General features: G+C 46.6%; 1 protein-coding gene across 3 annotated transcripts in view; it reads right to left on the bottom strand.

Moving 5' to 3' along the window:
* LMNTD1 (lamin tail domain containing 1) overlaps window positions 1–13,399 on the bottom strand; it is a 249,695-nt gene extending 236,296 nt beyond the window's left edge. For all 3 annotated transcript variants that reach the window (XM_068277587.1, XM_068277585.1, XM_068277586.1), the window contains exons 1-2: window positions 13,254–13,399; window positions 6,523–6,673 (exon numbers count right to left, since the gene is read on the bottom strand). In XM_068277587.1, coding sequence (XP_068133688.1) covers window positions 6,523–6,663 — 141 coding nt within the window. In that variant the 5' untranslated portion in view covers window positions 6,664–6,673; window positions 13,254–13,399. The remainder of the gene's footprint in view (window positions 1–6,522; window positions 6,674–13,253) is intronic.
* Window positions 13,400–14,676: the final 1,277 nt, after the last annotated feature.

Here is a 14,676-nt window from a genome sequence, read left to right on the forward strand (position 1 = left end):
ACCAGGGGGATGGGACTGAGAGAGGACCAGGAAGGCTCTACAGGATTCAGACATTTCCTCTACGTAGGTAAGTATCAAACCTGCAGCATGTTTCCTCCAATTCAGCCGAGCACTGGCCGAGACCATCGATCTTCTAATTCACTCAGCTTACTTAATGACACTTCTCCTGCTGCTCCGTCGGCCAACCTCCCCTTCGCATAGCAACAGAATGTGCCCCTAGCCTATAGGCTAGCGACACATCAGTACAGCCTCAGCCCTGCATTATCCCCTGGGGGGATTGAGTCCTGATCACTACAGGGGTGGCATGCCTTGTACAAGGCATACACACGCTAGAAAGTTGCACGATATTGACCGCCTCTGCCAACAATCCGACATGTTTACAGCAGCCAGCGACCGCTGCTCTGCCAGCAATTCACCAGGCAGATCAACTAGGCCAAGCAACGGCTGATATCTTTGATACCACTATCCCCCCCCCCCCCCCTCCCCACCCCGCATAGCAGCAGAACACGTCAACAGCTGTGCAGCTCACTCGGCATCTGTACAGCCTCGATCCAGTGGTGTCCCCCGAGGTATCGGGTTCCAATCCTCATCGAGTGACCTCAATCAAGCATATGTATGGGCCTTAAGCTGGGAATACACAGTTCGTTTTGTAGCGGATTAAATGGTTCGATAGATCATTTCCGACATGTCCGATCTCCCTTTCGATTCTTTTGCCGCTCGATTTCTGATAGAATTGAATGGAAAAAGATAAGAAAAACGAGAGGAAGGTAAGAATCGAGAGCTGAAATCGAGCCGCAAAAACGATCGAGAGCAGAAATGCACGGCAGAAACGAATCGTGTATTCCCAGCATTCTGGGCTACAAGGTTCAGTGCACCTGTAGAAATCAGATCATTTGCTGATTTAGGTGTTTATTGCAAGTAGCTGTTAAAGAGCATGGAAAAAAACGTATAGACAATAGGCTCCACTTCAGGCAAACAACCCTATCTCTGGATTGTAAACTGCTTGAGCCTCTGAATATTACCTTTAATTAAATGTGATTGTCCTCAAAACTGGCTGAGTTTACACAAGAAGAGCCACAGGAAACAAAACTGTATTCTGCAAGGAAATGAAACCCATTTTCACTTTGGGGGATGATTGCCTATGAGATCCCTGATCTAAAACAAATTTGTTACAAGTTTACAGTGTGAAATCCATCATTGGAATGACAGGATAAGCAAGTGTGGGAACCTTCCTTGTGAATGAGGGCTAATATTTGTATGTCCTCCAAGTGAAGGCAAAGCAGCTGATAGGCACAGGAACTGCAGGCAACATGTAACAGAAGACACGTTGTACCCACATATGTGTAAAGTTAATCAAAATACTGTTGCACTTTCACTTATCTGTTCCTCTCTATGTTTCCTGTTGCAGCTGTCAAAATAGTGAATCAGTATGGCTGCAGATGGGTGTAGCCATTGGACGATTGGGGGGGAGCACTTCCACCCACTAAACAAGAATCAAATGCAATTCTTTGTATTAATCAACAGGCTGGCCAAATGTTACTCTTTTCCTGTTTGTTTTATCATTCTGATAGATATTGCTTTTTCTTTGCAAAATCTAAAAATGTTCAGGGACAGTATTAGTGTAAGCCAGGGACAACCCTTAGGTGAAAAAAATAGATATTCAACAAAGAAGAGATCCTATAGAGGCTTTCCATGTCCTCCTAAAACCACCATGGCTGCCTAGGACTCCCTGAAAATCTGACTGTGCTCCTCTTCATGCAAGAGCATGGACATAGAGGAAAGTGGTCACAATCAAAAATCCAACAAGCTAACATTTTTTACAAGAAAAATCCAACAAGCTTTGGTTGGATCTCTTTTGGGGGTTTGCGCGCAGCAACAGTGGGGCGCTAGGAGGATGTGGGAAGCCTGTACAGGATACAGAGGTAAGTATCTTCTTAGGTAAGTATCTAGGTTTTTTCATTATTATTTTCATCTCAGGTACTCTTTAAAGGATACCTAAAGTGAAAAAAAAATTGTCTTTTTACTTACCTGGGGCTTCTTCCAGCCTCCTGAAGTCTCCCTTGTCCCTTGCCATCATCCTGCACTCCGCCATTCCTCCCGTGTCCCCTCCAACGCTGCATGCGCAGCCCTGAGCACCTCCTCCAGCGTGGTCAGGAGCGCTCTGTGCCTACGCAGTAAGCAGAAATTGCTACTGCGCATAACACTCCCGACTGCATATACGCAGTGTCTGGCCGAGTCGTTAGTTGAGGCGGATAGCGGAGGAACGGCTGAGCGCGGAGTCACAGCGAGGGAGCAGGAGGACATCAGGGGCTGGAAGAAGCCCCAGGTAAGTAAATGTGCATTTTTTTTTTTACTTTAGGTTCACTTTTAAAAGTGTACCCGGGGCCTCCCTTGCTATCCTCTGGTCCCACGTCACCGAGCTCTGACCTTCCAAAGGTTACAGACAAAGGCTTTTCCAGCACGAGCGGCTTCGTGCTACTGCACAGTTACAGTCATAATTATGCGGCTGCAGCATGGTCATGCATGCTCATGCCAGAAGAGGAGCATGGCCCTGATCAGCTGGAGGGTCCGCGAGTGGCAACGGGGGACTGGACTGGAGGACAGCAAAAGAAGCCTCATTAGGATCCAAAGGCTTTCTGAACTCGAGCTTCAGCTTGGGATCTCTTGTTGAGTTGATCAGTGTAGAAAGAATTGACTCAAAGCACGATCACTTAGCTCAGCATCGCAGCTAGCCTTGTATTATAAACTAGCTCAATGAAGTGCATCTTTTAGGCTGGGCAATAAGCTGAGCTCAGGTCCGAACCCCCCTTCCCCTCCCAAAAAAAACAACTAGCGCATGACACCTGCGATTCTCTCTGTTGCTGCGCTGCCCTGTTCAACTCTGCTGAATGAGACTTCTCAGAATTGTGATCAAAATTGCAGCAGTGTGTTGTCAGAATATTTTCCTGCGCAGTGCATGGGTGTACCCATCAGACAGAGCTGTCTAGGTTCTCTAATGCTATTTTCCAGTGACTTTACATCCAAATTTGCTATTATTGCACCACCTTGCTCATAAGCTGGAGATGTCAGTCAAATAGTTTTGCATGAAAATTGCAGTGTTCCTGTTAAGGCAGCCATACACTGGTCGATGTGCCATCAGATCGACCAGCTGACAGATCCCTATCTGATCGAATCTGATCAGATAGGGATCGTATGGCTGCCTTTACTGCAAACAGATTGTGAATCGATTTCAGCCTGAAACCGATCACAATCTGTTCAGCTGCTCCTGCCGCCTGTCCTCCCCCCGCGCATACATTACCTGACGCTGGCTCCCGGGCATCTTCTCCACGCTGCACCGCTCTGTTCTTGCTCCATCTCGGCGCTTCCTGTGTCACTCCGTGACCAGGAAGTTCAAATAGAGCGCCCTCTATTTGAACTTCCTGGGTCACTGCAGTGACCCAGGAAGCGCCGGGATGGAGCGGGTGCAGCGCTGAGAAGATGTGGAGAAGACGCCCGGGAGCCCGCATCAGGTAATGTATTTTTCATCGGAACGGCCGCCGCTAGCGACGCGCACTTTACCCGCGGGCGATCGAGGGTAATTTCCCGCACGGCGCGATCGACGGACCGATCCGATTTCGGGAGGAAATCGGATCGTCGGCGGCGTTTACCGCGAACGATTGGCAGCAGATTCGATCCCAGGATCGAATCTGCTGTCGAAACGGCCGGGAATCGGGCCAGTGTATGGCCACCTTTACTTTTATAATCCGACAATTTGTGAGTGCAGCAGAGCTCTGGTACAAGTTTTGGAGAGAGAAGAAAGCAAAGAAAAACAACAAGAAGGAGCTCACAACAAAAGAAACGGTGAAAGAAGCAATGACCTTTATTTTCCACAAATGTAGCATGCGGCTCTCATTTCTTTGTCCCAGCAATGCACTTCAAGTACTACTGAGCACTCATTTAGTAGCTTGTGCAGAGTGAAAAATTGGTTGCGCTCAACAATGACAGATGACCGCGTAAGTAGGCTGTGTAGGTTGAGTGCATCAAAAGCTGGTTCAGGAAAGAGACAGAAATGGAAAAGGTTCTGGGACGGATTAGCAGAGAAAGATGGGAATTGCTGTAATGTAAGCTGAAGACCCCATCTGAAACAGAGACATATTTTTCACTTGCCTATTTTGTAATGTTGAACAAATGTCTGCTTACACCCATGTATTCAAGCCGGAGTCCAATCTCAGTGCAGTTCCCTCTCGTTCTAAAGGTGGCCATACATCTGACCATTTTGTGCCGCCAGTCGATGATTCGATAATTATTATTGAATCGGATTAAAATTGGTGCCGCAAACAGCATGCCCAATCAATAATTTGCCCAATTTCTGGACGAAATTGGTCAAATCTATCGTGTCAATATGGTCGATCGGGTGCGTACTGGTAATGTCGTGCAATATCGCAACCGACAAACGCACTGGAATACCCTTTACCTGTAACACTGTACCTTCGCATTCAGGTTCCACTTTACACCAGAGGCATAGCTAGGGTTTTCAAAGAGGCATAGCTGGGGACAAAGACCGTTTTTGCATCCCTCCCTCTGGACAAAATTGGGGTGGTCACGCATCAGAATGTGGTTGATGTCATGGGTGGAGTTAAATGTACAAATGCTGTTTAGATATCCAGATGTGCCCCCTTCTCCCCTATAGATAGCCAAATGTGTCCCCTTCCCCCATTCAGATAGTTAGATGTGCCCCCCTTTAAATAGCCAAATGTTCCCCCCTGTTTAGGTAGCCAGACGTGTTCCCCTTTAGATAGCCAGATGTGCCCTCCTTAAGATAGCCAGATGCACCCCGCTTTTTCTGCTGCTGTTGGTGCTTCTGCACTCCTCTGTAGAGGGAAGGATAGAGCCGCCTCTCACACATGTGGGGGTGCAGCAGCATGAGTCCCCCCTTGCCTCCCCCATAGCTATGTCTCTGCTTTACACTTGAGGTGGCGGCAGGATCATTTGCATCTGATGGTTGGTCTGACCATGTGATGTATGACCAGTTTAAAGGTTTCAGTTTGGGATTATGGGATATGTAGTCTTGATTACATGAGGCAGTGGTGGAAGAGGCAACTTCAAATCCTTCCAGTAGCCCTACTGCTAGATTAGTGCAGTGGAAATAAAATTATGAAGTCATCAGGATTTTAAGAACTGTTTATGGGCATTTTTAGGAAAAAAACTGCAGTTCCTGTTAAAAAGTTTACCATTGACCATATATTGGTGTATTACAGTCTGTTTATTCAACTTATAGAAAGTTTCTCAATTGAACATTGATTGGTTCAGAAGTTAATTCTGTAATTGCCAATCTGTGCACCATTGTTTAAAGTTACATTACTATTTTGTTTATCATTGTTAGGCATGGAACCCACTAGCAGGCTGTTACAAACAAACAAACAAAGAACACTTATATCGCGCTTTTCTCCTGGCGGACTCAAAGCGCCAGAGCTGCAGCCACTAGGACATGCTCTATGGGCAGAAGCAGTGTTAGGGAGACTTGCCTAAGGTCTCCTACTAAATAGGTGCTGGCTTACTGAACAGGCAGAGCCGAGATTCGAACCCTGGTCTCCTGTGCCAGAGGCAGAGCCCTTAACCATTACTCCATTCAGCCACTGCCACTGTTACTAAGCAGTTACTAAGCAGTTGTGATTTGAAATGCTCTTGGTAACGTAATACTATGGGTGTGATCCCACTTGAGCGATTTGATTTCATAAAAATCGCCCATAGCGTTGCATTAGCAAGAGCTTTTTCAAATCACTAGCGCTTAGAAATGGCTGCTGGTGGGTTTGAGCCCTAACGTCGGTGTGTACATTGTTTAATGTTGTAATTTCTCCCCCTATCTATTGTACAGCGATGCATACTATCAGCAATGCGCATTATAAAGTTTAAAACCAATATTGCTTTTAGCTATGATTTTTTTTCTAACCTAGTCTAAAGGGTTCAAGTTTCACATTTGCAAAGCATTACACAATTTAGAGTATAAAAATCCCCCAAATGCCAATCTTCCTGGATGTGGAATTGGCTGCACATAGCTGGAAGCAAAGCTTTAGGCTAAAGGTGGCCATTAATGATACAATCCCATGGCCAATCGATTGTTTCCGATTGCTGCAGTAATAAGCGGTTGTGCCCATTGATGGCTGAATTTCCGCAAACCAATTTGATTAGATAAATGGGATTGATCTGTTTTTCAGATCGATCTTAATGATCTGATCGGGCGGAATGGACTGGCCTGATTTTTTGGTTGATTGATTGGAAACAATTGATTGGTTGTGGGATTGTATTGATAATGGATGGACTGACCTGATTGTTCTGATTGATTGAAAACGATCAATTGGTCCTGGGATTGTACACCTAAAGGCTTCATACACACATATGAGGACTGTGGCCTGAGAGCGATTGGGTCTTGACCCCTCTGGAAAGAGTGTAACGCTGAGGCTGTATACAGGTGTTGTTAGTCTCCATATCCCTCTCACTTCAGGTGTCCTTTAACTCATGAAAATGGTGCTGTTTGCCTCCTACCTGTCTCAGCTGATTCCGCATGGATCTCACATTGTGGATGTAGCCGCTGAATCTCTCTTTGATATCGTGGATCTGCGCCTTCTCTGAATTGCGGCGAGCACTCTCTGTGGCTGGTGATATTCCTCCGCTTCTCCGGATCATTCTTGCAGTCCTGACAAAACCCAGAATCTCCTGTTAGCCTCACACCATAGTAAGCAAAGGTCTAATTCTCATGGATAAAGGGGGTAAGAGGCACACAGAAATAGATAAAACTGAATTCGGGGAGGATTACCTCAATAATGACAAGTTCATATAAATATACATTTTTAATATGCACAGGCAATGCATTTCGTGGGCCTGCACCCACTTCCTCAGGCCAAATAAAGTGCCAGAGTTATGGAGCACCCTTGATGTTTCCATTTTTAGCTGTTTTTAACTTAGTTATATCTATTTCTGGACACCTCTTGCCCCCTTTATGCTTTTCACCCTCTTTTGGGAGAGCTGTACGTTGGTACCTAATGGCTGTTCCATCAATAGGACCTTTGTTGTTTTTCACAAAAGCAAACACAAGGAATCCAGCGCAGGAGATTTGGGTACAGCCCACGCGACAATAGACCATATTGGGTATTACGGCTATAGCGGTGCACAGTGAGTAACTTCGGCGCCGTCAGAAGACAGAGCTGAAGTTACTTTTAAAACACTGTCAATTTGGCCACCAGCAATAGCTGGAAGCCGAATTACATGATTCCCCACTATCCACGTGGACCTGGAGAGGAAATAGTAATTAACGCCGCCGGGACTTGTGCAGGAGAAGGATAAGCCGTATATCGGCTATATCCTGTGCCCAAGTCTCCCGGGGGTGATTTCTCTTGTATGCTCACAAGAGTGCTACTGCCAGACACCCGAGTGGAATCGGGTTTATAAATCTTCACCTGCTTTCAGCAGTTGGTTGCCCCTTGTGCAACCTTCCTATGTGAGTACCCTAATCCTTTTAGTTTCAAATCACTCTTCTTGTGACATACTGCGTCACTTGGGCTCGTTGTCTCTGTGTTCTTTTTTAGGGTGTTTGGACACCCTACCTTGCAATTCTCATGTATGGTTGCAATGGGGGTCCAGATCACCCCCAAAGCCAAAATTGCCACCTGCATTCACTCAGAGGCGTAGCAATAGGGGGTGCAGAGGTAGCGACTGCATCGAGGCCCTTGGGCAAGACAGTATTAGCTCTCTATTAATCCTGTGCTCATAATAATCACTTCTGTAGATACTTTGAACAGTAGTAATCATTAACAAACTGTTCCCCATTCCCTTCTTGCACCTCTGACACTGTAGTTGCCATTGGCAGGTTTTAATGCGCTGTATCAATTGTTATGTATAGAGTGCATGGGGGGGCCCCAATGTAAAACTTGCATCGGGCCCACAGCTCCTTATCTACGCCACTGCATTCACTGTTTTTACAGACAGAGGGCTACAGATTTCTAGATCCATAAAAACATTCTGGACGCATGAAGAGAGGGGGAGGAGTCATTCTTTATGGGGGTCTGGTTTTAGAAAGTGGGCGTGGTCATAAGATATAAATAATGTTTTCATTGTGATAAAGATAAAGCCCAGGTTTGTACCCTATAATAGTATTTCCCTTTTCCTGTCTAGTGATCCCCACTATGGTGTAGCCATTTTAATGCTTCCAGTTATAGTGGCCTCTATATTGTACTCACAGTAACCCCCCAGTAACCAGGCTATTTTTTACAATTCAGGCCACTGCAGTTTTAAGGGCTCACTGCAGGGCCGTACAACTTGGCACACAAGTGATTCCACCCTCCCTTTTCTGCCCACCAACAGAGATTTCTGTTGGTGGGCTCTGATCACTGCTGCTGTATTTATTTATTTTTTATTTGTGTTTTTCAATATAAATATCGCCAATTTTCTATTTATTTTTAATACTACCCTCGCTCCCTCCTCCCGCCAGCCAATCACAGCGATCAGCTCTCATGCGCATCAGCCTATGAGAGCCAATTGCTCTCTGAGCCTCCCCAGGGGAAAGCCGAGTGACACGGCTGCACTATGTAAATAGACGGCGGTTTCGCCATCTAACATACTCTTAGCGGCGATCAAGCAGGGATGCATGCGCAATCCCCTGTAAACCACACCCCCAGGACTTAACGCCATTTGTCGTTACGCGGTCCTGGGGGAGCAGCCGCATTTACGCCAATTGTCGTGAGGCGGTCTTTAGGTACTTAAGGTGTCCATACATGATTCAATCTTACCAAATCAATGTAGCAGAAGGGTAAACTAAGCGCATCTAACTTGAATGTATACTTAAAGAGAAACTCCAGCCTAGAATTGAACTTTATCCCAATCAGTAGCTGATACCCCCTTTTACACGAGAAATATAATGATTTTCACAAACAGACCATCAGGGGCCACTGTATGACTGATTTTGTGCTGAAACCCCTCCCACAAGAAGCTCTGAGGAGAGAATCAAAACAGGGAACACCAAAAGCCCCAATAGTGTAATTCGTACTGGACAAAGTGGCAATAAGTTTGTATTGCTAAATACTCACAAGTCAGGGTCACCAGCAGGCAACCACTGTAAAGGCAGGTGGGGAGATTGTCCTGACCCCACTCAGGATTAAGAAGTCGCTCTCTGTAGACAGGAAGAAAGGGTAGCAACCCTCCACCAAGGGTGGACTCAAAATTGTATACAATGAACAGAGGCGCCAAAAGTATAAGATTAGATTAAATGAACTTAAAAACCAACTTAAATGGCAAAATTGAAGGAGGAAGTGGTGGTCTTACCTCCCTCAAGCAGACACGACAACGACTGCGATTCAGACAGTCAAACACATTTATTAGGAACTCCAAAAAGAAATGCAACGCGTTTCGCAGGTTCAACCCTGCTTCATCAGGCAATATAGGGAGGAGTATCAAACAATCTGCACAAGGATTCAAATTAAGCGCCTCTGTCAGAGGCGCTTAATTTGAATCCTTGTGCAGATTGTTTGATACTCCTCCCTATATTGCCTGATGAAGCAGGGTTGAACCTGCGAAACGCGTTGCATTTCTTTTTGGAGTTCCTAATAAATGTGTTTGACTGTCTGAATCGCAGTCGTTGTCGTGTCTGCTTGAGGGAGGTAAGACCACCACTTCCTCCTTCAATTTTGCCATTTAAGTTGGTTTTTAAGCTCATTTAATCTAATCTTATACTTTTGGCGCCTCTGTTCATTGTATACAATTTTGAGGAGAGAATCGTCATTAAACCATTCTATGGCTGATTGGAATACAGAAATTTGTTGAACAGAATGTTGGATTTTACAATTGTATCTGAAGGGAGAACGTGCCCTAATCTACCCGTTTATGGGAACAATCGATAATTCCTTTCCGATTACTTACGAGCCTGCAAATCTGATCGAATGATCACATCTGAGGAAATATTGTACGTTTATTGGTATTTTTAGGTATTACATGGAAGTGATGATTGTACAATCAAGGTCGTATCATTTATGAGAAACTTAATGCCTGGTACACATAAAGCAATTTTCCTTCAGATTGATGGTCTAATTCAGTGCTGTCCAATTTCATGGGCATGGAGGGCCATTTTTTTTCAGACCCCATGGTGGAGGGCCGAAGGTTCTTGCTAGAGCCGCAGCCCCCCCCCCCCCCCCCCCCTTCCTCCCCTCCCCGGAAAAATTGCAATTAAAGGACAATTAGATTGGCAGCACTTTTCACACACAAAATGCAATTTAAAATAATGGTGAAGTTACGCGCGCCAGAAAACACGAGGGTCCTGTTGTGCGCCGAAAAATGGGTGTGGCCATGGACCAGAATGCGGGTGTGGCCACGGGTGGAGACAAATTTACATGAACTTAGCAATGTGGGACATTAGATTAGGACAGTGGTGGTGAACCTTTTGGAGGCCGAGTGTCCAAACTGCAACCCAAAAGTCACTTATCTATCGCAAAGTGGCAACAGCAATTTAAACTACATACAAACGTTTAAACTCATACATGAACATTATGGAAAATCCAAGTTGAAAATAAACTGTGAAGATAAACAATTTCATCCATCCTACTCCTGAAAAATGTGGGTTTTTTTAGAACCTCCCAGTTTTATTTTCCGTTTTAAAAAGCTAAAAAAGTAGGTTTAATGCTATTGTCTCATGATGACGATTCAGCTTTTCCATAGTCTCACAGTTCGCAATCATGTGACCCCCAACAAGACAAATTCAGCAATCATGAGGCCCCCAACAAATCATGAGGTCCTCAACAAGACAAATTCAGCAATCATGAGGCCCCCAACAAGACACATTCAGCAATCATGATGCCCCCAACAAGACACATTTAGCAATCATAAGGCCCCCAAAAAATCATGAGGCCCCCAACAAGACACATTCAGCAATCTTGAGGCCCCCAACAAGACAAATTCAGCAATCGTGATGCCCCCAACAAATCATGAGGCCCCCCAACAAGACAAATTCAGCAATCATGAGGCCCCCAACACGACAAATTCAGCAGTCATGAGGCACATAAGTAGACATCATTTCACATAAATAAGCAGAATGCCCCTTTAATATGGTAGATACCTCTCACCTGGCTTCTAAATTCTCCTCTACTGGCTGCTGTGCCTGGCAATAGTGTTTTGGGCCGGATTGGGGATGATGTGTGGGCTGAAATACCAGGTGACAGGTGTCCCCCCAGTTAGGTAGGGACATGTGCCCCCCCCCAGCTAGATAGTGACAGGTGTCCCCCCCAGCTAGATAGTGACAGGTATCCCCCCCAGCTAGATAGTGACAGGTGTCCCCCCAGCTAGATAGTGACAGGTGTCCCCCCAGATAGGTAGGAACATATGCCCCCCCCCCAGCTAGATAGTGACAGGTGTCCCCCCCAGCTAGATAGTGACAGGTATCCCCCCCCAGCTAGATAGTGACAGGTGTCCCCCCAGCTAGATAGTGACAGGTGTCCCCCCAGCTAGATAGTGACAGGTGCCCCCCCAGCTAGATAGTGACAGGTGCCCTCCCAGCTAGTGACAGGTGTCCCCCCAGCTAGATAGTGACAGGAGCCCCCTCCCCAGCTAGATAGTGACAGGAGCCCCCCCAGTTAGTTAGTGACAGGAGCCCCCCCAGTTAGATAGTGACAGGAGCCCCCCCAGCTAGATAGTGACAGGAGCCCCCCCAGCTAGATAGTGACAGGTGTCCCCCCAGCTAGATAGTGACAGGAGCCCTGCCAGTTAGATAGTGACAGGAGCCCCCCCAGCTAGATAGTGACAGGTGTCCCACCAGCTAGATAGTGACAGGTGCCTCCCTAGTTAGATAGTGACAGGAGCCCCCCCAGTTAGATAGTGACAGGAGCCGCCCCCCCCCCAGCTAGATAGTGACAGGTGCCCCCTAGTTAGATAGTGACAGGAGCCCCCCCCCCAGTTAGATAGTGACAGGAGCCCCCCCCCCCAGTTAGATAGTGACAAGAGCCCCCCCCCCCCCCCCAGCTAGATAGTGACAGGTGCCCCCTAGTAGTTAGATAGTGACAGGAGCCCCCCTACAGTTAGATAGTGACAGGAGCCCCCCCCCCCAGCTAGATAGTGACAGGAGCCCCCCCCCCAGCTAGATAGTGACAGGGGTCCCCCCCCAGCTAGATAGTGACAGGTGCCCCCCCAGCTAGATAGTGACAGGTGCCCCCCTAGTTAGATAGTGACAGGAGCCCCCCCCAGTTAGATAGCGACAGGAGCCCCCCCCCCCCCAGTTAGATAGTGACAGGAGCCCCCCCAGCTAGATAGTGACAGGTGCCCCCCCCAGTTAGATAGTGACAGGAGCCCCCCAGCTAGATAGTGACAGGTGCCCCCACCAGTAGCGAGCCCGTTACCTCTCTCTCCTGTGTCCCCACTGCCGTTGCCCCACAGCTCAGACCTCACAGATCGCGGCGACTGAAGCAAGCACAGCGCGCGCATGACACCCGTGCGGCAGAACGTCACATGCGGAAGTGACTAATGATTCACTTCCGCATGTGACATACTCCGTGCGAGTACCATGCACACTCTGTTTACCTCAGTCGCCGTGATCTGTGAGGTCTGAGCTGTGGGGCAGCGGCAGCGGGGACACAGGAGAGGCCACACAAGAGGGAGCAGGCATGGCGCCCATAGTGCAAGCCATGCCTGCATCCCAGGGAGACGAGCGGGCCGCAGCAGGTGGCCTGGCAAGCCGGATGCGGCCCGCGGGCCGCCAGTTGGACAGCACTGGTCTAATTGATTATTTCTAACAGGTCCGATCTGATGTTGTTTTGTATAGAAGTGATCAGAAAATTGATCAGAAAAACAATTGAAAAGCAGATCAGACCTGTTGGAAATAATCGATTCGACCATCAATCTGATGGAAAATTGCATCGTGTGTACCAGGCATTGGACCACGCTTCAAAGATCCAATTCTCTGACAATTCGATCATTTGATTAGATCGTTATTCAGAACGGAAATTAAAATCGACTCAAGTGTACATAGAATTGCCATTTCTTGGGGTAAAAAATACCAGCCCTGCTAGCATTTTTCCTTTTAATAACATTGGCATCACGGCTCATTGGCAAATAAACACAGAGTATGCACAACACCGAGTATGCACAACCGTAGATGGAAGTTGCGATGGGAATTGAGCAAAAAATATTGTTGTGTAAAAAATCACTTAAAGTTCTCTGTAAATGTTAAGAAGCTCAAGTCGCCAGCCAGCATCATACATTCCAACCATACCCAATGAAACGACACAGCGCACGTTACTTACTGTCTGGACGTCGCTGGGGCTGACTTTGGTTTCTAGGAAATCTCAGTAATATGCGAATCAGATTAGTGATCTCCCATTTCAGTGCTGTAGAAAGTCCCAGTCTCCTGGGAAGCTGGGTTTGTTGATGGTCGCCCTGGGTGACAGGAAGACTGATGGCTACAATGGGAGGAGGGGCTGCGGATGACACAGACATGCAGGTTTCAGGAGAGCTGTCACAAGTAAACTCTCACTTCCAGTACATGCTCTACTGATCACTCACCATAGGCCACCAGATCTGAGCAGCCTGCGGAGATCACTCTCTTTTCAATCTACAACAGTTTGTTTAGCTGTTCTTTATTTGGTTACAGTTTTTACTTTTTCCTGTATTGTCACTTACACAGGTGTAGCTTATTTGGTTTCTTGCTTTGACATGTATTTATTTCTATTTGTCCTTTTGCTGGCCTGGCCTACCAGATCGTTCACGTTATTGACTTTTGCAAGGAACAAGAAATGGATTACAGAGGAACTGTAGTGAGAATAGCGTAATTAATAGAAATACTTATTTCTTTACAATATTCATTTATAAATCATGTAGTCAGTGTTGCCCATTGCAAAATCTTTCCTCACCCTAATTTATATTCTGAAATGTATCACAGATGGCAACACCTTTAGTACTGCCAGGTGATCTATGCAGAATGTTTGTTTATTGAAAGCTGTAAAGCCAGTAGAAAATAGACCAGGTCTCCCAGAATGTTTTGGTAGGGAGAATTCCGCATATCTAATCAGCCTAAGCTAAGCAACACTGGGAGGGCAGGGCTCTATACTTAAATACAGTAATATATAGATATATAAAAGTAGAGTAAAAATGGCAGACGAGCCATCATAGCACTTAAAGGCCCGTACACACACTCGATCGCTGTTGGTAAAAAACGGGTAATCCCTGGTGGTTATCAATGAGCGAGCAACATCAGAGCAAATCTGAATTCAGTAACAGCACAATAACGGTCCACCAATTGGATCATTAGCAAAAGCCTGCAAAAATGAGGACATGCCAAATTCACCACAAGTGAGTACTTTGAATCAATTGAACCTTTTTTTTTACCACCTTAGCGATAATCCTCAGGCTCCGGAAGGAAATCCGCAGCTCAGAGCGGTAATCCCGTGCCTGAGTGAGTTATATGCAGAAGCTTACAAATAGGGCTGCTCAAATCTGGATCCGGGAGATACCCAGATAGTTGCTATCCGGATATCTCCCAGTAAACCAGTGCGGGGTGGGCGGGTCAATCTTACCTGTCTGATGTCTTCTTTGTCTGTCCCTCGGCGCCTCCCACGATGCGCTCCATGCCCGTCACGTGATTACAAACACTTCCTCCTTCAACCCGGAAGGAGGAAGTGTTTGTAATCACGTGACCGCCGCTTGGACTGCATCGTGGGAGGTGCTGAG

This window comes from Hyperolius riggenbachi, chromosome 3 (genome assembly GCF_040937935.1).
Source record: "Hyperolius riggenbachi isolate aHypRig1 chromosome 3, aHypRig1.pri, whole genome shotgun sequence".
Lineage (NCBI taxonomy): Eukaryota > Metazoa > Chordata > Amphibia > Anura > Hyperoliidae > Hyperolius > Hyperolius riggenbachi.